Here is a 25,393-nt window from a genome sequence, read left to right on the forward strand (position 1 = left end):
TGTCTGCCATCCAGGCTCACTCCTCGGTAAAGAATTGGGGAGGCTGACTACCACTACGCCGCCCATGTTGGAATTGGTATTCCACTATTGCTCTACGCTGCCCATATGCTCATAGAGCCTGGCCAACATGTGCAGCGTAGAATTCCACTGTGTGGGTACGTCGTACAGCAGACAGTGCTCTGGCAGATTAAACCGATGTTGCAGGGTCCTCACGGTGGCAGCGTCCGTGGTGGACTTGCGTAAATGTGCGCAGACGCGGCGCACCTTGCCGAGCAGGTCAGACAATTGTGGGTAGTTTTTAAGAAACCGCTGAACCACCAGATTGAAGATGTGGGCCAGGCATGGCATATGTGTGAGGCTGCCGAGCTGCAGAGCCGCCACCAGGTTACGGCCGTTGTCACACACGACCATGCCCAGTTGGAGGCTCAGCGTCAAAAGCCAGAGGTCGGTCTGCTCTGTCAGCTGAGTAGTTTCAGCACGGCCTGCTGACGCTTGCCCACGGCTGTGCTACCGCTCCGTGCCACACCGACTGCTGGCGACGTGCTGCTCACATTTCTTAATAGATAGGTAGAGGTTGTGTAGCAGGAGGAGGAGGGGGAGGGTTTAGAAGAGGTGGCATAGACCGCCGCAGATACCAGCACCGAGGTAGGGTGGGTGTGGGTAGGACGTGAGCGGGCCCAGGCTCTGACTCTGTCCCAGCCTCCACCAAATTCACCCAATGTGCCGTCAGGGAGATATAATGGCCCTGCCCGCCAGTACTTGTCCACGTGTCCGTGGTTAAGTGGACCTTCCTAGTAACCGCATTGGTGAGGGCATGATTGATGTTGCGGGAGACCTGCTGGTGTAGGGCTGGGACGGCACTCCGGGAAAAATAGTGGCGACTGGGGACCGAGTACCGTGGGACCGCCGCCACCATCATGTTTTTGAAAGCCTCCATTTCCACAAGCCTGTATGGCAGCATCTCTAGGCTGATTAGTATGGCAATGTGCACGTTTAAAGCTTGAGCGTGCGGGTGCGTGGTGGCATATTTGCGCTTTTGCTCCAACGCTTGCACTAGCGACAGCTGAACGCTGCGCTGAGAGACATTGCTGGATGGGGTCGAGGACAGCTGAAGTGAGGGTGTGGGTGCAGGCTGGGAGGCGCTCGTGCCTGTGTCCTGAGAGGGGGGTTGGATCTGAGTGGCAGGTTGGGGCACAGCGAAAGAGGCAGTGGTGTGACCCGGAGGCCGTGAACGGCCTTCGTCCCACCTTGTGGGGTGCTTGGCCATCATATGCCTGCGCATGCTGGTGTTGGTGAGGCTGGTAGTGGTGGCTCCCCGACTGATCTTGGTGCGACACCACTGTTCGTCGGTGATCCGCGCTCTCACTGAAAAACATCCACACTTTGAAACACCTGGGCCTCTGCACGGAGGCTTGGCGCGAGGGGGTGCTTTGCAAAACAGTCGGGGGGATTCTTCGCTCTGGCCCTGCCTCTACCCCTGGCCACTCCACTGCCTCTTCCAACGTGTGCTGCTGCTGCCCTTGCCTCCCCCACTGAAGCCCTGTCCTCAGTAGGCTTAGCAAACCAGGTGGGGTCAGTCACCTCATCGTTCAGCTGCTTTTCCTCCGAATCCTCTGTGTGCTTCCCCCTCAGACCTACTGCCCTTACTACTACCTCACTGATAGACAACTGTGTCTCATCATCATCATCCTCCTCAGCCACTGGAAGCTCTTGAGACAGTTGCCGGAAGTGCCCAGATCCTTAACACAGACCCCGGGAACTTTCCAAAGGTTGGGCATCGGTCACGACAAACTCCTCAGGTGAGAGAGGAACCATTTTTTCCAACTCATGGCAGGGACCCGAGAACAGTTCCTGGGAGTCTGCCTGCTCATCAGAATGTGTCATTTTCATGGAGTGAGGAGGCTGGGAGGAAGGAGGAGCAGCAGCCAGAGGATTCAGAGTTGCAGCAGTGGACTGCGTAGAAGACTAGGTGGTCGATACATTGCTGGATGCATTTTCAGCCATCCATGACAGGACCTGCTCACACTGCTCTGTTTGTATTAAAGGTCTACCATGTGGACCCATAAATTGTGATAAGAAGCTGGGGACCCCAGAAACTTGCCTCTCTCCTAATCCCGCAGCAGCCGGCTGTGATTCACCTGGACCAGGAACTCGGCCTGTGCCCACACCCTCACTTGGACCTCCGTGTTCTCGCCCGCGTCCACGTCCACGTCCTCGACCTCTACCCCTACCCCTCAGCATGGTGGATTACGAATAGAACAGACACAGACCGGTGTAAATAATTATGGAATTATTTGCGTACACTTTCACGCTGAGAGCGGTATTGTAACGCTAATTCCAGCCAGAAACAAAGAATATGGAAGGCTGCAAACAGGCCTAGCTGTGCAACAGTGATGCACTAAAACTCCCACCAGACACCCAGTAAAATGCAGACGGTCAGAGGTAGCCCAACGAAGGAGCTTTTATTTTATTTTTTTTAAAAGAATACAGGCTATATAGTGTGTATATCACTTTCCCTCTATCAGTGGCTGTGTTGGCCGTACGCTGTGCGTCAAATTCGCTGCAGACACAGACCCATGTAAATAATTATGGAATTATTTGCATACACTTTCACGCTGAGAGCGGTATTGTAACGCAAACTCCAGCCAGAAAAAAATTGTAAGGAAGGCTGCAAACAGGCCTAGCTGTGTAATACTGATGCACTACAACTCCCACCAGACACCCTGTCAAATGCAGACGGTCAGAGGTAGCCCAACAAAGGAGTTTTTTTAAAAAAACAAGAAATTTGGAACGAGCATTGATTATGTCATAAATAGGAAAAGCTAATGGGTCCCAGCTCAATTATACAATTCTAAGTGTGAAAGAATTAGCGTCCAAATTTTACGTATGTAATCTAATTCTCTCACTTTCGATCTTATAGAAATTTGAAATTTGGCACGGGCAGTAATTATGTCATATATAGGAAAAGTTAATGGGTCCCAACTCGATTATTCAATTCTAAGTGCAAAATAATTAGCATCAAAATTTTAGGCACAGAATCTAAATCTCTCACTTCCCGATGTCATAGAAACTTGAAATTTGGCACGAGCATTGATTATGTCATAAATAGGAAAAGCTAATGGGTCCCAACTAAATTATTCAATTCTAAGCACAAAAGAATTAGCATCCAAATTTTGCGTACGGAATGTAATTCTCTCACTTCACCGTGTCATAGAAATGTGAAATTTGGCACGGGCATCGATTATGTCATAAATAGCAAAAACTAATGGGTCCCAACTCGATTGTTCAATTCTAAGCGCAAAAGAATTAGCATCCAAATTTTACGTACGTAATTTAATTCTCTCACTTAAAATTTGGCACGAGCATAGATTATTATGTCGTAAATAGGAAAAGTTAATAGGTCCAAACTCGATTATTCAATTCTATGCACAAAAGAATTACCATCCAAATTTTACGCACGTAATCTAATTCTCTCACTTGAAATTTTGCACAAGCATTGATTATTATGTCATAAATAGGAAAAGTTAATGGGTCCCAACTTGATTATTCAATTCTATGCGCAAAAGAATTAGCGTCCAAATTTTATGTACGGAATCTAATTCTCTCACTTCCCGATGTCATAAAAACTTGAAATTTGGCACGAGCATTGATTATGTCATAAATAGGAAAGCTAATGGGTCCCAACTCGATTATTCAATTCTAAGCGCAAAAGAATTAGCATCCACACTTTAAGTACGAAATCTAATTCTCTCACTTCTTGGGTCATAGAAACTTGAAATTTGGCACAGGCATTGATTATGTCATAAATTGGAAAAGTTAATGGTTCTCAACTCAATTATTCAGTTCTAAGCGCAAAAGAATTAGCGTCCACATTTTATGTACATAATCTAATTTTCTCACTTCCTGATGTCATTTTGTATAAAGGAAACGTCGCATGGTTGCCTCCACGTGGTGTTTCCTGGGTAATGCAAAGAACCATACAAAATGGTGAACATATTTTTTTCCCGGTATCTCTAAAGTAACTACGACTTCATAAGATTTTTGTGAACACCAGATAAACACCAGTACCAAATTAACTCGGGCGAAGCCGGGTATATCAGCTAGTTTTATATAAAGGAAACGTCGCATGGTTACCCCCACGTGGTGTTTCCTGGGTAACGCAAAGAACCATGCAAAATGGTGAATATATTTTTTTCCTAAGCGCAAAAGAATTAGCGTCCAAAGTTTATGTACAGAATCTAATTCTCTCACTTCCCAATGTCATAGAAACTTGAAATTTGGCACAGGCATTGATTATGTCATAAATAGGAAAACTTAATGGGTCCCAACTCAATTATTCAATTCTAAGCGCAAAAGAATTAGCGTCCAAATTTTATGTATGTAATCTAATTCTCTCACTTCCTGTTTTTATTTTATATAAAGGAAAACGTCGCATGGTTGCCTCCACGTGGTGTTTCCTGGGTAACGCAAAGAACCATGCAAAATGGTGAAAATATTTTTTTCCTCGGTATCTCTAAAGTAACCACAACTTCATAAGATTTTTCGTGTGAACACCAGATAAACACCAGTACCAAATTAACTCGGGCGAAGCCGGGTATATCAGCTAATATATATATATATATATATATATATATATCTGGAAAGCTGCTGGTTTGATAAGGAGATGAAAGGGGACATGGAGTCGAGGGGTGTTTCATTTTCTGAAAAAGCAGGTGAACTAAATGACAAAATTAGTTGGAGGATAAGGAGAAGCTGCCAAAAAGACTGCCCTGTTATAAATACAAGGTGCAGTGGACTGCAGCCACAGGATTTCACAGCATGATGCGGCACGGCACACTAGGATGGTTCTCTTGTAGGAAAGTATATCACAATCGCAGCTATAGCTGGTGACAGTGATACAGGGTCTACCTCTTGTGAAACAATGAGAGCAGCTAAATGATCATTGTTGGTTTAGTGGGTGGGGTTTAGTATTCATGAGCTATGTGTGGGCAGGGAAAAAAGAGTGAACAAGTAAAGATGCAGCCCAGGGAATTATGGGAGATGTACAGAAGCACAGGAAGACTGAACAGGAAGTATTAATGTAAACAACAACAAAGTGCAGCAGATGCTGCAGAAGGAAGAGGAGAGCAGAAAAAGCAGAGGGAAGGTAATGGATGGATTTTCTATAGCACTGTGGGATGATTTATTACTATTTTGGAATTGAACTTTGGTCTTGGAATATCCCTTTAATAACTAGCCATTTTTTTGTTATCGTTTTTGCAACCCTGCTTTCCAATAGCTATAGCGTAACACTCCGTGCTTTATGGGCAGTTGCATTGTCATGATGGAAGAACCAGTCACTTTTTACCCACACAGCACTCAGTGTTAAAGGGGTTTTCCAATCAAAAATACTATCGATGACCTATCATCAGGATAGGTCATCAATAGTTAATCAGCTGGGGCCTGTCGCTTGGGACCCCGACCGATCAGCTGTGTGGGTGGCAAGCTGTCAGCGCCAAAATAACAAAAGTCAGAGCGGAAGCCTACGTGCGGACCTCCCATGTAGTGTCCGATTCTGGTAACTGCAGGCATGGCTCTCATTGAAATTAACGAGAGCTGTGGTAGCGAGGTAGTCACCCTTAGAGAGGATTTCCAGTTTTTTTTGTACTGATGACCTATCCTCAGCATAGATCATTAACATCAGATTGGTGGGGGTAAATAACCGGTAGCTCTCAATTGTTCCATTGGAAGTAGATGAACAGTAGGAGTAACTCTGCATAATAAAGGCAGGAATAGGGAAATAAGAGGGTAGGAGAGGTCCTTCCCTTATTGGGTTCTTGATCATTTTCAGAGGTGGTTTTTAGAAGGAGTTTGCAGATTTTAATTTTCCTCATAAAAGTTAGATTCTGGATTCAAGAGGGTTTTGCCTTCGTGACTTCTTGCTCTACTTTCCCTTGTGGTATAATCTCTCTTTCCAAGCCTTGAGGAAGAAAAAGCGACTGTCCGCGCTCCTAGGGATATCAGACTCTGATCCGGGATAATAAATTCCTTTTTTTTTTATTGGAAATACGTACAGGGATCTGCGAGCAACGCGTTTCAGTAGATACAACTACCTTTCTCAAGCTCATTACAATTACGACTAACACACAACATAAATAGACACTGAACATGTTCACGAAATTAACACAGCTACTTACCACGTAGCTGCATGATTAAAAGGGGGCGTGGTGGCAGCCTCCCAGGTAACTCTATACGTAATCCAGGTAGAACACTGGGAACGCCCTTCAGCGATCCGTGTACTTCAACAAAACTTTATTTGGATCACTGCGGGACAGCAATCTCTCTTCAACAAATGTGTACACCCGCTAAACGCTCGGTTATAAAAATTAAAATTTCATTAAACATCCTTAAGATAACACTATTCACAAGATAAAACGAGTGAATAAACTTTGCATAATTAAATTATCTACAAACAACTTCATTTATCTTCCGAATCAGCATGAATGGATTATACGTCTCATAAATATAAATTACATAAAACGGCACTTCTCTACATATTCAATACCATTGACATCAATTAAAATTTATATTATATAATATTATGTAAATGATATATATATCAATACTCCTCTAAATCTATATTTAATATTAATCATCATCTAAAACTAGATAAAATTTATATGAAAAATAATTAGTCCCCCAATAATATGTGAATATATATAAAAACGGCACTCCTCAATATCTATATGGGTGAGGAGTAATTAGACCATTATTAATATAGATATTGAGTAGTACCGTTTTTATATATATTCACATATTATTGGGGGACTAATTATTTTTCATATAAATTTTATCTAGTTTTAGATGATGATTAATATTAAATATAGATTTAGAGGAGTATTGATATATATATCATTTACATAATATTATATAATATAAATTTTAATTGATGTCAATGGTATTGAATATGTAGAGAAGTGCCGTTTTATGTAATTTATATTTATGAGACGTATAATCCATTCATGCTGATTCGGAAGATAAATGAAGTTGTTTGTAGATAATTTAATTATGCAAAGTTTATTCACTCGTTTTATCTTGTGAATAGTGTTATCTTAAGGATGTTTAACCCCTTAACGACCAATGACGTACCTGGTACGTCATGGAGCGTCGGGGTATGTATGAAGAGAGGTTGCGATGCAACCTCTCTTCATACAGTGCGGGCATCAGCTGTTTATAACAGCTGACATCCGCGGGCAATAGCCGCGAGCGGCCGCGCGGGCCGATCGCGGCTATTAACCATTTAAATGCCGCTGTCAATTCTGACAGCGGCATTTAAATCCCCCGAACGATGTTCGGGGGTCCCGCACGGCCCCCCCGCGGTGAGATCGGGAGAGCCGTGCATGTGTCATGGCAGCCGGGGGCCTAATGAAAGGCCCCAGGCCTGCCTTAGCAGACTGCCTATCAAGCCGTCCCCGTGGGGTGGCTTCATAGGCTGCCTGTCAAAAAGCAGTATGACGTAATGCTATAGCATTACGTCATACTGCAGGAGCGATCAAAGCATCGCATCTTAAAGTCCCCCAGGGGGACTTCAAAGTAAAGTAAAAAAAAGAATCAATAAAGTTTTTTTTTATTGAAAAAAAAAAAAAAGTTGTAAAAGTTTAAATCACCCCCCTTTTGCCATATCTATTATTAAAAAATCTAAATAATAAATTAAAAATATGTATTTGGTATCACCGCGTCCGTAAAAGTCCGAACTATCAAAGTACCACATAATTTTTCCCGCACGGTGAACGTCGTCCGAAAAAAAAAATGAAGAACGCCAGAAATGCATTTTTTTAGTTACCCTGTTTCCCAGAAAAAACGCAATAAAAAGCGATCAAAAAGTCGTATGTATTCCAAAATGGTACTATCAGAAACTACAGGACATCCCGCAAAAAATGAAACCTTGCTCAACTATGTCGACGGAAAAATAAAAAAGTTATTGCGCGCACAAAATGACCGCAGAAAATAATTGAAAAAAATTTTATGTCTTTAAAAAAAAAAAAGAGGAGTATAGTAAAATAAACCTATACAAGTTTGGCATCGTAGTAATCGTACCGACCCATAGAATAAAGTTATCATGTCGTTTTTGTTGCCATTTGTGCGCCGTAGAAGCAAGACGCACTAAAAGATGGCAAAATGTCGTTTTTTTTTTCATTTTACTCCACTTAAAATTTTTTAAAAGTTTTTCAGTACATTATATGGTACTTTAAATAGCACCATTGAAAAATACAACTCGTCCCGCAAAAAACAAGCCCTCATACAGCGACGTGGATGGATAAATAAAGGAGTTATGATTTTTTTAAAGGGGGGAGGAAAAAACGAAAATGGAAAAAGAAAAATGCCCGCGTCATTAAGGGGTTAATGAAATTTTAATTTTTATAACCGAGCGTTTAGCGGGTGTACACATTTGTTGGAGAGAGATTGCTGTCCCGCAGTGATCCAAATAAAGTTTTGTTGAAGTACACGGATCGCTGAAGGGCGTTCCTAGTGTTCTACCTGGATTACGTATAGAGTTACCTGGGAGGCTGCCATCACGCCCCCTTTTAATCATGCAGCTACGTGGTAAGTAGCTGTGTTAATTTCGTGAACATGTTCAGTGTCTATTTATGTTGTGTGTTAGTCGTAATTGTAATGAGCTTGAGAAAGGTAGTTGTATCTACTGAAACGCGTTGCTCGCAGATCCCTGTATGTATTTCCAATTCAAAAAAAGGAATTTATTATCCCGGATCAGAGTCTGATATCCCTAGGAGCGCGGACAGTCGCTTTTTCTTCCTCGTGGTTTATTTGAATTAAGCCCCGGTTACCCGATGCAGCTTATTTGGATCGTCCTGCTGCTCTCCGACGAAGGTTGGATGGAATAAAGACTGTTTTAGAAGTGGACTTGGATTGCGGTGTCAGCGAGGTGCCTTTTTGCAAGGTATCCTCGGCTGACACCAGGTGAGTTAAACACTCATTTATATTTTCCTCATGCTAACATAATATAACATGTTATATCAAAAGCATCAAGGCGCCTCCTTATAACTTATTTGTCTTTCCAAGCCTTGTTGACTATTCAGTATAGTGATTTCTGTGGCACTTATGTAAAATAAGCTGGTCAGCTGTTAAAGGAATCTATCAGCCCATAAATGTTGTCCAAGCTGCAGGCAGCCAGTAGATGGCGATCCCTTAAACTAACTAGCCTGAGTGTGACTGGTGGCCGCACTACACAAATATCATAGCCACACTGAGATGTAACCCATTAGTGCAGTAACCCGCTAGTGTGAGATGGATTAGCGGTGTTAAAACTGTAAGTGTGACTAGTTGTTACATTGGTCATACATGAGATAAGGATTGGCCACAACGGATCCAATTAATTGTAGGTCCGATCATTCATATGAACTGTCTGACCATCAGCATGTCAGATTAAACTGCGCAAACTGTCTTGTGCAAAGTGACAGATGATAAGCTGTATGTGTCTGGTCATGCTACACTTAGTCTATTGCAAATCTTGAGTTCGCTAAGAAAAGCTGAAAAAATCCAACCTGAGAGATAACGTTTGGCAGACAGTCTTCTATCGGCCATCATGAACGATCATTTGTGTATAATTCTTAAAATGAGGATCATCCAAAATGGTCAAATTACTGGAGACCAGTAGTCCTAGTGCCCTGATGACTGGGGCTCCTTGCAGTCTCAGTTGGGAGGAAGGGGCCCAGACTGCAGGAGCTGTCATCCCCAATAATCCCACAGACCACATAATAACATATCTGCAGCCGCTGACTGAGGAGAATCTGTGACTCCTCTCTGCTGTATTTAGTGGTTACTACTCACCTGGGCGGTTACCTGTAGGAATCTCCTTTTTACCCCGCTGATCGCCCCTCACATTTGTATCTGTAGTATTAATATCGGTCAGATCTTCATCCTGATACAAAAGCTGGGAGACAAATATTGTGAAAGTCAGCAGATCATTTTTCATCATGATGACCAAATATGACCTGACAGGAGTAGTTATCTGAGCCACATAGCTGTAGGTCTAGAAGCTTATATATATATATATATATATATATATAATGAGATAAATGTAACATAGTATGTTATGCTGAATGAATACAATGTCCATCTAGTTCAGCCTGTTTCAACTCCCCCATCCCTCTTGTTGGTCCAGAGTAAGGCAAAAAAAAACCTCCAACGAGCCAATTTAGCTTATTTGGAGGAAAAAATCCTTCCTGATTCCATAATGGCAGCCAGAGTAATCCCTGGATGAACATTTGAGATCAACAAACCCGCTGGTTACCTAATATCTATATTTGTAATATCATAGCGCTCTAGATAAACATCTAGTCCCCTGCTAAACTCCTCTATGGATTTTGCCATTATCTCGTCCTCAGGCAGAGAGTTCCACAGCCTCACTGCTCTTACAGTAAAGAACCCCCTTCTATGTTGGTGATGAAACCTGTTTTCTTCTTTACGAAGAGGATTCCCTCTTGTTACCGTCGCTGTCCTGGGTATAAACCAATCATGGGAAAGATCTTTGTATTGTCCTCTAATGTCCCCCTCATGTATTTATACATAGTTATTTGATTGTCACTTAGCCGTCTTTTTTCCAGGGTGAATAATCCCAATTTTGATAGTCTTTCTGGATATTCCAGTCCCTTCATTCCATTTATTAATCTATTTTCTCTTTTTTGAACCTCCTCAAAAACAAATGTGTTTATAGACACAATCCTATTTGGTCAAAGGAGATATAATTAATGGTCACATTTATACCAAATGTTCTTCAGCCAAGCACCAGAAAATGGTTCCGACAGACACAGGGGCCTGTAACGATGGAGCCACCTGTCTTTGGATGGTGGAAAACAAAACAGTAGAAGCTACTTGTGCTTGCTGATTGATCAGAAGATCCTCTCTATTTGTGGTCAGTTTAGGGCGTCCTGAGCCGGCCGCCTTGTGTGCATCCTTAGACATTCACTGGTCATAGCAGTCTAGTTAGAACGACCCAGGTGGTGGAAAATTTGTCGATAAGACAATCCAGATTCTGGCATTCCAATAATGTGCCCCCTCTCAAACTGTTAACTGGTCAAAATCTTTTTGATTGTGTCATAGAGGCATCTAGTGGCCAACAAGCTCTACACAAGCGGAAAAACAGATCCACTACACACAAGTAGCCTCTGAGAGCATTTGTATAAACTGAGGTTGAAACCACTTTTAGAGGCTCAGGTGGAAAGATTGATCATCTAATCACGCCACAGCTCTAATCATGTGTATATCTGCCTGAGATGTAACTGCATGCCGAGTTTTGCAGCAAAATGCCAACTTTTTCCACGGGCTGGATTTTTTTTTTTTCCACGATGAGTGTATAATAAAGACTAAAGACAAGAGCTTCACAGCCTTCTACAGATCAGAGGGGCATCTCCATCTACCTGGTGGTCCTGTAGAAGAAGAGGACGGGGACATCTCTCTGGTGGGCTTCTCTTACTGGATGGAACTGGAGGAAACACAGACAGACACTGAAGTCATTCTTTACATACAGATAATAAAGTCCCCGTGTATTTAGTCCTGTCTATTACCTGGTGATGGGAGCGGCTGGCGGATCTCCATCATGGCCTCCTTGTACAGATCCTTGTGTCCTTCTAAATACTCCCACTCCTCCATGGAGAAATAGACAGCAACATCCTGACACCTTATAGGAACCTGACAACACAATATACAGTCATTACCCAGAAGCCTCCAGTGCTGTTACTGTATAATGTCCCAGCATTCCCTGCAGCGTCACCTCTCCAGTCAGCAGCTCAATAATTTTGTTGGTGAGTTCTAGAATCTTCTGTACATTGATGTCCTCATGTATCAGGGGGTGAGGTGGGGGCCCCATGATTGGGCTCAGGGTTCTTCCGCATCTTCCATATACTGGAGCCTGACAAAGATTACTAGATGTCTTCTTCACTACAATGTAATCCTGTATATGGGGAGACAGTAATAAATATCACTACAGACATTTCCAGAGTCCATCACCTCTCCAGTGACATCATCTGTTATTACTATAGATAAGAATGATGTAATGTGACATCATCAGAATCTCTCACCTCCCCAGTAAGCTGGAAGATTATCTCTAGGGTGAGATTTAATACACTCTCCACCATCTTGTTCCTGTCCTTTTCTATCCTTGAGCCTATAGTGCAGGCACCTGAATAGAAATATGAAGCAATAGTAAAACCACAAAAATCACCATTAACATCTCACATTAGCTAGACATCTAACGATTCCACCCTCTCTCTATAAAATCTGTCAGCGCAGCGCTGCCTTCACTATAGCCTACCTGAAGACCTTGATAAAGCCTGTGTGGCGAAACATGTTGGAAGGACATGTGTTACAGCTTTTTTAGATTAGGTTTGAGGATGGCTCTACTATGCAAACATGATTATAGGTAGCTAGTAGTTGAGGCCGTCCTTTGTGGTCTGACAGAGACCTCTCTCACATCTCTAGCCTCTGTCACAACTGTGATGGATTCATAATCAGCATAGCAGTTTACTGGGAGATTATAACATGGCTGCTTATATGTATAGCACCTCTATTAACTGAGACCCCGTGCATCCTGCATGCTTTGTGAATATATTAGATGCTAAAGACAATTGCCCTCACAGCCTGCCTAGCAATATATATAGTTCAGCCACCTATTCCTCAATTTTAACCCATTCACGACCAAGGACGTACCGGTACGTCCTGTGGCCGCGGGGTATGTATGAAAAGAGGTTGCGATGCAACCTCTCTTCATACAGTGCAGGCGTCACCTGTTTATAACAGCTGACACCCGCGGGCAATAGCCGCGAGTGGCCGCGCGCCCGATCGCAGCTATTAACCGTTTAAATGCCGCTGTCAATTCTGATCGTTCGGGAGTCTCGCACGGCCCCCCCCCCCCCCCCGCGGTGAGATCGGGGGAGCCGTGCAGGTGTCATGGCAGTCGGGGGCCTAATGAAAGGCCCCAGGGCTGCCTTAACAGACTGCCTATCAAGCCATCCACACAGGGTGGCTTGATAGACTGCCTGTCAAAAAGCAGTATGACGTAATGCTATAGCATTACGTCATACTGCAGGAGCGATCAAAGCATCGCATCTTAAAGTCCCCCAGGGGGACTTCAAAGTAATGTAAATCAAAAATCAATAAAGTTTTTTTTAATTGAAAAAAAAAAAGTTGTAAAAGTTTAAATCACCCCCCTTTGCCATATCTATTATTAAAAAATCTAAATAATACATAATTTGGTATCGCCGCGTCCGTAAAAGTCCGATCTATCAAAGTAGTGCTTTATTTTTCCCGCACGGTGAACGTCGTCTGAAAAAAAAAATAAAGAACGCCAGAAATGCACTTTTATAGTTACCCTGTCTCCCAGAAAAAATGCAATAAAAAGCGATCAAAAAGTCGTATAACAGTATAACACCAATCACAGAGCAGCTTTCATTTACCTCACAGTATAACACCAATCACAGCACAGCTTTCATTTACCTCACAGTATAACACCAATCACAGCACAGATTTCATTTACCTCACAGTATAACACCAATCACAGCACAGCTTTCATTTACCTCACAGTATAACACCAATCACAGCACAGCTCTCATTTACCTCACAGTATAACACCAATCACAGCGCAGCTTTCATTTACCTCACAGTATAACACCAATCACAGCACAGCTTTCATTTACCTCACAGTATAACACCAATCACAGCACAGCTCTCATTTGCCTCACAGTATAACACCAATCACAGCACAGCTTTCATTTACCTCACAGTATAACACCAATCACAGAGCAGCTTTCATTTACCTCACAGTATAACACCAATCACAGCTCAGCTTTCATTTACCTCACAGTATAACACCAATCACAGCACAGCTTTCATTTACCTCACAGTATAACACCAATCACAGAGCAGCTTTCATTTACCTCACAGTATAACACCAATCACAGCACAGCTTTCATGTACCTCACAGTATAACACCAATCACAGCACAGCTTTCATTTACCTCACAGTATAACACCAATCACAGCGCAGCTTTCATTTACCTCACAGTATAACACCAATCACAGCGCAGCTTTCATTTACCTCACAGTATACCACCAATCACAGCGCAGCTTTCATTTACCTCTGCTAGGTAAATGTGCCACCCCTCTGTGAGGTAAATGAAAGCTGCGCTGTGATTGGTTTAATACTGTGAGGTAAATGAAAGCTGTGCTGTGATTGGTGTTATACTGTGAGGTAAATGAAAGCTGCGCTGTGATTGGTTTAATACTGTGAGGTAAATGAAAACTGTGCTGTGATTGGTGTTATACTGTGAGGTAAATGAAAGCTGTGCTGTGATTGGTGGTATACTGTGAGTTAAATGAAAGCTGTGCTGTGATTGGTGATATACTGTGAGGTAAATGAAAACTGTGCTGTGATTGGTTTAACACTGTGAGGTAAATGAAAACTGCGCTGTGATTGGTGTTATACTGTGAGGTAAATGAAAGCTGCGCTGTGATTGCTGTTATACTGTGAGGTAAATGAAAGCTGCGCTGTGATTGGTGTTATACTGTGAGGTAAATGAAAGCTGCGCTGTGATTGCTGTTATACTGTGAGGTAAATGAAAGCTGCGCTGTGATTGGTGTTATACTGTGAGGTAAATGAAAGCTGTGCTGTGATTGGTTTAATACTGTGAGGTAAATGAAAGCTGTGCTGTGATTGGTGTTATACTGTGAGGTAAATGAAAGCTGTGCTGTGATTGGTGTTATACTGTGAGGTAAATGAAAGCTGTGCTGTGATTGGTGTTATACTGTGAGGTAAATGAAAGCTGCGCTGTGATTGGTGGTATACTGTGAGTTAAATGAAAGCTGTGCTGTGATTGGTGTTATACTGTGAGGTAAATGATAGCTGCGCTGTGATTGGTGTTATACTGTCAGGTAAATGAAAGCTGTGCCGTGATTGGTGTTATACTGTGAGGTAAATGAAAGCTGTGCTGTGATTGGTGTTATACTGTGAGGTAAATGAAAGCTGCGCTGTGATTGGTGTTATACTGTGAGGTAAATGAAAGCTGCGCTGTGATTGGTGTTATACTATGAGGTAAATGAAAGCTGTGCTGTGATTGGTGTTATACTGTGAGGTAAATGAAAGCTGTGCTGTGATTGGTGTTATACTGTGAGGTAAATGAAAGCTGTGCTGTGATTGGTGTTATACTGTGAGGTAAATGATAGCTGTGCTGTGATTGGTATTATACTCTGAGGTAAATGAAAGCTGTTCTGTGATTGGTGTTATACTGTAAGGTAAATGAAAGCTGCGCTGTGATTGGTGGTAGACTGTGAGGTAAATGAAAGCTGCGCTGTGATTGGTGGTATACTGTGAGGTAAATGAAAACTGCGCTGTGATTGGTGGTATACTGTGAGGTAAATGAGAACTACGCTATGATTGGTGGTATACTGTGAGGTAAATGAAAACTGCGCTGTGATTGGTGTTATACTGTGAGGTAAATGAAAGCTGTGCTGTGATTGGTGGTATACTGTGAGGTAAATGAGAGCTGTGCAGTGATTGGTGGTGTACTGTGAGGTAAATGAAAGCTGCGCTGTTATTGGTGGTATACTGTGAGGTAAATGAGAGCTGTGCTGTGATTGGTGTCATACTGTGAGGTAAATGAGAGCTGTGCAGTGATTGGTGGTGTACTGTGAGGTAAATGAAAGCTGTGCTGTGATTGGTGGTATACTGTGAGGTAAATGAGAGCTGTGCAGTGATTAGTGGTATACTGTGAGGTAAATGAGAGCTGTGCTGTGATTGGTGGTGTACTGTGAGTTAAATGAAAGCTGTGCTGTGATTGGTGTTATACTGTGAGGTAAATGAGAGCTGTGCTGTGATTGGTGGTATACTGTGAGGTAAATGAAAGCTGTGCTGTGATTGGTGTTATACTGTGAGGTAAATGAGAGCTGTGCTGTGATTGGTGGTATACTGTGAGGTAAATGAAAGCTGTGCTGTGATTGGTGTTATACTGTGAGGTAAATGAAAGCTGTGCTCTGATTGGTGGTATACTGTGAGGTAAATGAAAGCTGCGCTGTGATTGGTATTTTACTGTGAGGAAAATGAAAGCTGCGCTGTGATTGGTGTTATACTGTCAGGTAAATGAAAGCTGTGCTGTGATTGGTGTTATACTGTGAGGTAAATAAAAACTGCGCTGTGATTGGTGGTAGACTGTGAGGTAAATGAAAGCTGCGCTGTGATTGGTGGTATACTGTGAGGTAAATGAGAGCTGTGCTGTGATTGGTGGTATACTGTGAGGTAAATGAAAGCTGCGCTGTGATTGGTGGTATACTGTGAAGTAAATGAAAGCTGCGCTGTGATTGGTGTTATACTGTGAGGTAAATGAAAGCTGTGCTGTGATTGGTGTTATACTGTGAGGTAAATGAAAGCTGTGCTGTGATTGGTGGTATACTGTGAGGTAAATGAAAGCTGCACTGTGATTGGTGTTATACTGTGAGGTAAATGAAAGCTGTGCTGTGATTGGTGTTATACTGTGAGGTAAATGAAAGCTGCCCTGTGATTGGTATTATGCTGTGAGGTAAATGAAAGCTGCACTGTGATTGGTGTTATACTGTGAGGTAAATGAAAGCTGTGCTGTGATTTGTATTATACTGTGAGATAAATGATAGCTGCGCTGTGATTGGTGGTATACTGTGAGGTAAATGAAAGCTGCGCTGTGATTGGTGGTATACTGTGAGGAAAATGAAAGCTGTGCTGTGATTGGTGGTGTACTGTGAGGTAAATGAAAGCTGGGCTGTGATTGGTATTATGCTGTGAGGTAAATGAAAGCTGTGCTGTGATTGGTGTTATACTGTGAGGTAAATGAAAGCTGTGCTGTGATTGGTGGTATACTGTGAGGTAATTGAAAACTGCGCTGTGATTGGTGTTATACTGTGAGGTAAATGAAAGCTGCGCTGTGATTGGTGTTATACTGTGAGGTAAATGAAAGCTGTGCTGTGATTGGTGGTATACTGTGAGGTAAACGAAAGCTGTGCTGTGATTGGTGGTGTACTATGAGGTAAACGAAAGCTGTGCTGTGATTGGTGGTATACTGTGAGGTAAATGAAAGCTGTGCTGTGATTGGTGTTATACTGTGAGGTAAATGAAAGCTGTGCTGTGATTGGTATTATACTCTGAGGTAAATGAAAGCTGTGCTGTGATTGGTGGTATACTGTGAGGTAAATGAAAGCTGTGCTGTGATTGGTGTTATACTGTGAGGTAAATGAAAGCTGTGCTGTGATTGGTGGTGTACTGTGAGGTAAACGAAAGCTGTGCTGTGATTGGTGGTGTACTATGAGGTAAACGAAAGCTGTGCTGTGATTGGTGGTATACTGTGAGGTAAATGAAAGCTGTGCTGTGATTGGTATTATACTCTGAGGTAAATGAAAGCTGTGCTGTGATTGGTGGTATACTGTGAGGTAAATGAAAGCTGCGCTGTGATTGGTGTTATACTGTGAGGTAAATGAAAGCTGCGCTGTGATTGGTGTTATACTGTGAGGTAAATGAAAGCTGCGCTGTGATTGGTGGTATACTGTGAGGAAAATGAAAGCTGTGCTGTGATTGGTGTTATACTGTGAGGTAAATGAAAACTGCGCTGTGATTGGTGTTATACTGTGAGGTAAATGAAAGCTGTGCTGTGATTGGTGGTGTACTGTGAGGTAAATGAAAGCTGTGCTGTGATTGGTGGTGTACTGTGAGGTAAATGAAAGCTGTGCTGTGATTGGTATTATACTGAGAGGTAAATGAAAGCTGTGCTGTGATTGATGTTATACTCTGAGGTAAACGAAAGCTGTGCTGTGATTGGTATTATACTCTGAGGTAAATGAAAGCTGCGCTGTGATTGGTGGTATACTGTGAGGCAAATGAAAGCTGCGCTGTGATCGGTGTTATACTGTAAGGTAAATGAAAGCTGTGCTGTGATTGTTGGTGTACTATGAGGTAAACGAAAGCTGTGCTGTGTTTGGTGTTATACTGTGAGGTAAATGAAAGCTGTGCTGTGATTGGTGTTATACTGTGAGGTAAATGAAAGCTGTGCTGTGATTGGTATTATACTCTGAGGTAAATGATAGCTGTGCTGTGATTGGTGTTATACTGTGAGGTAAATGAAAGCTGTGCTGTGATTGTTGTTATACTGTGAGGTAAATGAAAACTGCGCTGTGATTGGTGTTATACTGTGAGGTAAATGAAAGCTGCTCTGTGATTGGTGTTATACTGTGAGGTAAATGAAAGCTGTGCTGTGATTGGTGTTATACTGTGAGGTAAATGGGAGCTGTGCTGTGATTGGTGTTATACTGTGAGGTAAATGAAAACTGCGCTGTGATTGGTGTTATACTGTGAGGTAAATGAAAGCTGTGCTGTGATTGGTGGTGTACTGTGAGGTAAATGAAAGCTGTGCTGTGATTGGTGGTGTACTGTGAGGTAAATGAAAGCTGTGCTGTGATTGGTATTATACTGAGAGGTAAATGAAAGCTGTGCTGTGATTGATGTTATACTCTGAGGTAAACGAAAGCTGTGCTGTGATTGGTGTTATACTGTGAGGTAAATGAAACCTGTGCTGTGATTGGTATTATACTCTGAGGTAAATGATAGCTGTGCTGTGATTGGTGTTATACTGTGAGGTAAATGAAAGCTGTGCTGTGATTGTTGTTATACTGTGAGGTAAATGAAAACTGCGCTGTGATTGGTGTTATACTGTGAGGTAAATGAAAGCTGCTCTGTGATTGGTGTTATACTGTGAGGTAAATGAAAGCTGTGCTGTGATTGGTGTTATACTGTGAGGTAAATGGGAGCTGTGCTGTGATTGGTGTTATACTGTGAGGTAAATGAAAACTGCACTGTGATTGGTGTTATACTGTGAGGTAAATGAAAGCTGTGCTGTGATTGGTGGTGTACTGTGAGGTAAATGAAAGCTGTGCTGTGATTGGTGGTGTACTGTGAGGTAAATGAAAGCTGTGCTGTGATTGGTATTATACTGAGAGGTAAATGAAAGCTGTGCTGTGATTGATGTTATACTCTGAGGTAAACGAAAGCTGTGCTGTGATTGGTATTATACTCTGAGGTAAATGAAAGCTGCGCTGTGATTGGTGGTATACTGTGAGGCAAATGAAAGCTGCGCTGTGATCGGTGTTATACTGTAAGGTAAATGAAAGCTGTGCTGTGATTGGTGGTGTACTATGAGGTAAACGAAAGCTGTGCTGTGATTGGTGTTATACTGTGAGGTAAATGAAAGCTGTGCTGTGATTGGTGTTATACTGTGAGGTAAATGAAAGCTGTGCTGTGATTGGTATTATACTCTGAGGTAAATGATAGCTGTGCTGTGATTGGTGTTATACTGTGAGGTAAATGAAAGCTGTGCTGTGATTGTTGTTATACTGTGAGGTAAATGAAAACTGCGCTGTGATTGGTGTTATACTGTGAGGTAAATGAAAGCTGTTCTGTGATTGGTGTTATACTGTGAGGTAAATGAAAGCTGTGCTGTGATTGGTGTTATACTGTGAGGTAAATGGGAGCTGTGCAGTGATTGGTGTTATACTGTGAGGTAAATGAAAACTGCGCTGTGATTGGTGTTATACTGTGAGGTAAATGAAAGCTGTGCTGTGATTGGTATTATACTTTGAGGTAAATGAAAGCTGTGCTGTGATTGGTGTTATACTGTGAGGTAAATGAAAGCTGTGCTGTGATTGGTATTATACTGTGAGGTAAATGAAAGCTGCCCTGTGATTGGTATTATGCTGTGAGGTAAATGAAAGCTGTGCTGTGATTGGTGTTATACTGTGAGGTAAATGAAAACTGCGCTGTGATTGGTAGTATACTGTGAGGTAAATGAAAGCTGCTCTGTGATTGGTGTTATACTGTGAGGTAAATGAAAGCTGCACTGTGATTGGTGGTATACTGTGAGGTAAATGAAAGCTGCACTGTGATTGGTGTTATACTGTGAGGTAAATGAAAGCTGTGATGTGATTGGTGTTATACTGTGAGGTAAATGAAAGCTGTGCTGTGATTGGTGTTATACTGTGAGGTAAATGAAAGCTGTGCTGTGATTGGTGGTATACTGTGAGGTAAACGAAAGCTGTGCTGTGATTGGTGGTGTACTATGAGGTAAACGAAAGCTGTGCTGTGATTGGTGGTATACTGTGAGGTAAATGAAAGCTGTGCTGTGATTGGTGTTATACTGTGAGGTAAATGAAAGCTGTGCTGTGATTGGTATTATACTCTGAGGTAAATGATAGCTGTGCTGTGATTGGTGTTATACTGTGAGGTAAATGAAAGCTGTGCTGTGATTGTTGTTATACTGTGAGGTAAATGAAAACTGCGCTGTGATTGGTGTTATACTGTGAGGTAAATGAAAGCTGTTCTGTGATTGGTGTTATACTGTGAGGTAAATGAAAGCTGTGCTGTGATTGGTGTTATACTGTGAGGTAAATGGGAGCTGTGCAGTGATTGGTGTTATACTGTGAGGTAAATGAAAACTGCGCTGTGATTGGTGTTATACTGTGAGGTAAATGAAAGCTGCTCTGTGATTGGTGTTATACTGTGAGGTAAATGAAAGCTGTGCTGTGATTGGTGTTATACTGTGAGGTAAATGGGAGCTGTGCAGTGATTGGTGTTATACTGTGAGGTAAATGAAAACTGCGCTGTGATTGGTGTTATACTGTGAGGTAAATGAAAGCTGCTCTGTGATTGGTGTTATACTGTGAGGTAAATGAAAGCTGTGCTGTGATTGGTGTTATACTGTGAGGTAAATGGGAGCTGTGCAGTGATTGGTGTTATACTGAGAGGTAAATGAAAGCTGTGCTGTGATTGGTGGTATACTGTGAGGTAAATGAAAGCTGTGCTGTGATTGGTATTATACTGTGAGGTAAATGAAAGCTGTGCTGTGATTGGTGTTATACTGTGAGGTAAATGAAAGCTGTGCTGTGATTGGTATTATACTGTGAGGTAAATGAAAGCTGCCCTGTGATTGGTATTATGCTGTGAGGTAAATGAAAGCTGTGCTGTGATTGGTGTTATACTGTGAGGTAAATGAAAACTGCGCTGTGATTGGTAGTATACTGTGAGGTAAATGAAAGCTGCTCTGTGATTGGTGTTATACTGTGAGGTAAATGAAAGCTGCACTGTGATTGGTGGTATACTGTGAGGTAAATGAAAGCTGCACTGTGATTGGTGTTATACTGTGAGGTAAATGAAAGCTGTGATGTGATTGGTGTTATACTGTGAGGTAAATGAAAGCTGTGCTGTGATTGGTGTTATACTGTGAGGTAAATGAAAGCTGTGCTGTGATTGGTGGTATACTGTGAGGTAAACGAAAGCTGTGCTGTGATTGGTGGTGTACTATGAGGTAAACGAAAGCTGTGCTGTGATTGGTGGTATACTGTGAGGTAAATGAAAGCTGTGCTGTGATTGGTGTTATACTGTGAGGTAAATGAAAGCTGTGCTGTGATTGGTGTTATACTGTAAGGTAAATGAAAGCTGTGCTGTGATTGGTGGTGTACTATGAGGTAAACGAAAGCTGTGCTGTGATTGGTGTTATACTGTGAGGTAAATGAAAGCTGTGCTGTGATTGGTGTTATACTGTGAGGTAAATGAAAGCTGTGCTGTGATTGGTATTATACTCTGAGGTAAATGATAGCTGTGCTGTGATTGGTGTTATACTGTGAGGTAAATGAAAGCTGTGCTGTGATTGTTGTTATACTGTGAGGTAAATGAAAACTGCGCTGTGATTGGTGTTATACTGTGAGGTAAATGAAAGCTGCTCTGTGATTGGTGTTATACTGTGAGGTAAATGAAAGCTGTGCTGTGATTGGTGTTATACTGTGAGGTAAATGGGAGCTGCGCTGTGATTGGTGTTATACTGTGAGGTAAATGAAAGCTGTGCTGTGATTGGTATTATACTGTGAGGTAAATGAAAGCTGTGCTGTGATTGGTGGTATACTGTGAGGTAAATGAAAGCTGCGCTGTGATTGGTGGTATACTGTGAGGTAAATGAAAGCTGTGCTGTGATTGGTGTTATACTGTGAGGTAAATGAAAGCTGTGCTCTGATTGGTGGTATACTGTGAGGTAAATGAAAGCTGCGCTGTGATTGGTATTTTACTGTGAGGTAAATGAAAGCTGCGCTGTGATTGGTGTTATACTGTCAGGTAAATGAAAGCTGTGCTGTGATTGGTGTTATACTGTGAGGTAAATAAAAACTGCGCTGTGATTGGTGGTAGACTGTGAGGTAAATGAAAGCTGCGCTGTGATTGGTGGTATACTGTGAGGTAAATGAGAGCTGTGCTGTGATTGGTGGTATACTGTGAGGTAAATGAAAGCTGCGCTGTGATTGGTGGTATACTGTGAAGTAAATGAAAGCTGCGCTGTGATTGGTGTTATACTGTGAGGTAAATGAAAGCTGTGCTGTGATTGGTGTTATACTGTGAGGTAAATGAAAGCTGTGCTGTGATTGGTGGTATACTGTGAGGTAAATGAAAGCTGCACTGTGATTGGTGTTATACTGTGAGGTAAATGAAAGCTGTGCTGTGATTGGTGTTATACTGTGAGGTAAATGAAAGCTGCCCTGTGATTAGTATTATGCTGTGAGGTAAATGAAAGCTGCACTGTGATTGGTGTTATACTGTGAGGTAAATGAAAGCTGTGCTGTGATTTGTATTATACTGTGAGATAAATGATAGCTGCGCTGTGATTGGTGGTATACTGTGAGGTAAATGAAAGCTGCGCTGTGATTGGTGGTATACTGTGAGGAAAATGAAAGCTGTGCTGTGATTGGTGGTGTACTGTGAGGTAAATGAAAGCTGGGCTGTGATTGGTATTATGCTGTGAGGTAAATGAAAGCTGTGCTGTGATTGGTGTTATACTGTGAGGTAAATGAAAGCTGTGCTGTGATTGGTGGTATACTGTGAGGTAATTGAAAACTGCGCTGTGATTGGTGTTATACTGTGAGGTAAATGAAAGCTGCGCTGTGATTGGTGTTATACTGTGAGGTAAATGAAAGCTGCGCTGTGATTGGTGGTATACTGTGAGGTAAACGAAAGCTGTGCTGTGATTGGTGGTGTACTATGAGGTAAACGAAAGCTGTGCTGTGATTGGTGGTATACTGTGAGGTAAATGAAAGCTGTGCTGTGATTGGTGTTATACTGTGAGGTAAATGAAAGCTGTGCTGTGATTGGTATTATACTCTGAGGTAAATGAAAGCTGTGCTGTGATTGGTGGTATACTGTGAGGTAAATGAAAGCGGTGCTGTGATTGGTGTTATACTGTGAGGTAAATGAAAGCTGTGCTGTGATTGGTGGTGTACTGTGAGGTAAACGAAAGCTGTGCTGTGATTGGTGGTGTACTATGAGGTAAACGAAAGCTGTGCTGTGATTGGTGGTATACTGTGAGGTAAATGAAAGCTGTGCTGTGATTGGTATTATACTCTGAGGTAAATGAAAGCTGTGCTGTGATTGGTGGTATACTGTGAGGTAAATGAAAGCTGCGCTGTGATTGGTGTTATACTGTGAGGTAAATGAAAGCTTCTCTGTGATTGGTGTTATACTGTGAGGTAAATGAAAGCTGCGCTGTGATTGGTGGTATACTGTGAGGAAAATGAAAGCTGTGCTGTGATTGGTGTTATACTGTGAGGTAAATGAAAACTGCGCTGTGATTGGTGTTATACTGTGAGGTAAATGAAAGCTGTGCTGTGATTGGTGGTGTACTGTGAGGTAAATGAAAGCTGTGCTGTGATTGGTGGTGTACTGTGAGGTAAATGAAAGCTGTGCTGTGATTGGTATTATACTGAGAGGTAAATGAAAGCTGTGCTGTGATTGATGTTATACTCTGAGGTAAACGAAAGCTGTGCTGTGATTGGTATTATACTCTGAGGTAAATGAAAGCTGCGCTGTGATTGGTGGTATACTGTGAGGCAAATGAAAGCTGCGCTGTGATCGGTGTTATACTGTAAGGTAAATGAAAGCTGTGCTGTGATTGGTGGTGTACTCTGAGGTAAATGAAAGCTGTGCTGTGATTGGTGGTATACTGTGAGGTAAATGAAAGCTGCGCTGTGATTGGTGTTATACTGTGAGGTAAATGAAAGCTGCTCTGTGATTGGTGTTATACTGTGAGGTAAATGAAAGCTGCGCTGTGATTGGTGGTATACTGTGAGGAAAATGAAAGCTGTGCTGTGATTGGTGTTATACTGTGAGGTAAATGAAAACTGCGCTGTGATTGGTGTTATACTGTGAGGTAAATGAAAGCTGTGCTGTGATTGGTGGTGTACTGTGAGGTAAATGAAAGCTGTGCTGTGATTGGTGGTGTACTGTGAGGTAAATGAAAGCTGTGCTGTGATTGGTATTATACTGAGAGGTAAATGAAAGCTGTGCTGTGATTGATGTTATACTCTGAGGTAAACGAAAGCTGTGCTGTGATTGGTATTATACTCTGAGGTAAATGAAAGCTGCGCTGTGATTGGTGGTATACTGTGAGGCAAATGAAAGCTGCGCTGTGATCGGTGTTATACTGTAAGGTAAATGAAAGCTGTGCTGTGATTGGTGGTGTACTATGAGGTAAACGAAAGCTGTGCTGTGTTTGGTGTTATACTGTGAGGTAAATGAAAGCTGTGCTGTGATTGGTGTTATACTGTGAGGTAAATGAAAGCTGTGCTGTGATTGGTATTATACTCTGAGGTAAATGATAGCTGTGCTGTGATTGGTGTTATACTGTGAGGTAAATGAAAGCTGTGCTGTGATTGTTGTTATACTGTGAGGTAAATGAAAACTGCGCTGTGATTGGTGTTATACTGTGAGGTAAATGAAAGCTGCTCTGTGATTGGTGTTATACTGTGAGGTAAATGAAAGCTGTGCTGTGATTGGTGTTATACTGTGAGGTAAATGGGAGCTGTGCTGTGATTGGTGTTATACTGTGAGGTAAATGAAAACTGCGCTGTGATTGGTGTTATACTGTGAGGTAAATGAAAGCTGTGCTGTGATTGGTGGTGTACTGTGCGGTAAATGAAAGCTGTGCTGTGATTGGTGGTGTACTGTGAGGTAAATGAAAGCTGTGCTGTGATTGGTATTATACTGAGAGGTAAATGAAAGCTGTGCTGTGATTGATGTTATACTCTGAGGTAAACGAAAGCTGTGCTGTGATTGGTGTTATACTGTGAGGTAAATGAAACCTGTGCTGTGATTGGTATTATACTCTGAGGTAAATGATAGCTGTGCTGTGATTGGTGTTATACTGTGAGGTAAATGAAAGCTGTGCTGTGATTGTTGTTATACTGTGAGGTAAATGAAAACTGCGCTGTGATTGGTGTTATACTGTAAGGTAAATGAAAGCTGTGCTGTGATTGGTGGTGTACTATGAGGTAAACGAAAGCTGTGCTGTGATTGGTGT

The 25,393-nt window shown here is 42.2% G+C and overlaps 2 protein-coding genes across 2 annotated transcripts in view; both read right to left on the bottom strand.

Annotated features, from left to right (window-relative positions):
- Positions 1 to 25,393, bottom strand: part of LOC136628740 (zinc finger protein 585A-like) — a 406,543-nt gene that overhangs the window by 325,231 nt on the left and 55,919 nt on the right. The window contains exons 2-3 of the mRNA XM_066604842.1: positions 12,078 to 12,178; positions 11,771 to 11,950 (exon numbers count right to left, since the gene is read on the bottom strand). Of these exons, the coding sequence (XP_066460939.1) occupies positions 11,771 to 11,950; positions 12,078 to 12,134 (237 nt within the window). The 5' untranslated portion in view covers positions 12,135 to 12,178. The remainder of the gene's footprint in view (positions 1 to 11,770; positions 11,951 to 12,077; positions 12,179 to 25,393) is intronic.
- The window catches only part of LOC136629198 (zinc finger protein 84-like), a 119,186-nt gene that overhangs the window by 11,035 nt on the left and 82,758 nt on the right, over positions 1 to 25,393 (bottom strand). The gene's annotated exons all lie outside the window — the stretch shown is intronic.

Source organism: Eleutherodactylus coqui, chromosome 5, assembly GCF_035609145.1.
Source record: "Eleutherodactylus coqui strain aEleCoq1 chromosome 5, aEleCoq1.hap1, whole genome shotgun sequence".
NCBI classification, from domain to species: Eukaryota; Metazoa; Chordata; class Amphibia; order Anura; family Eleutherodactylidae; genus Eleutherodactylus; species Eleutherodactylus coqui.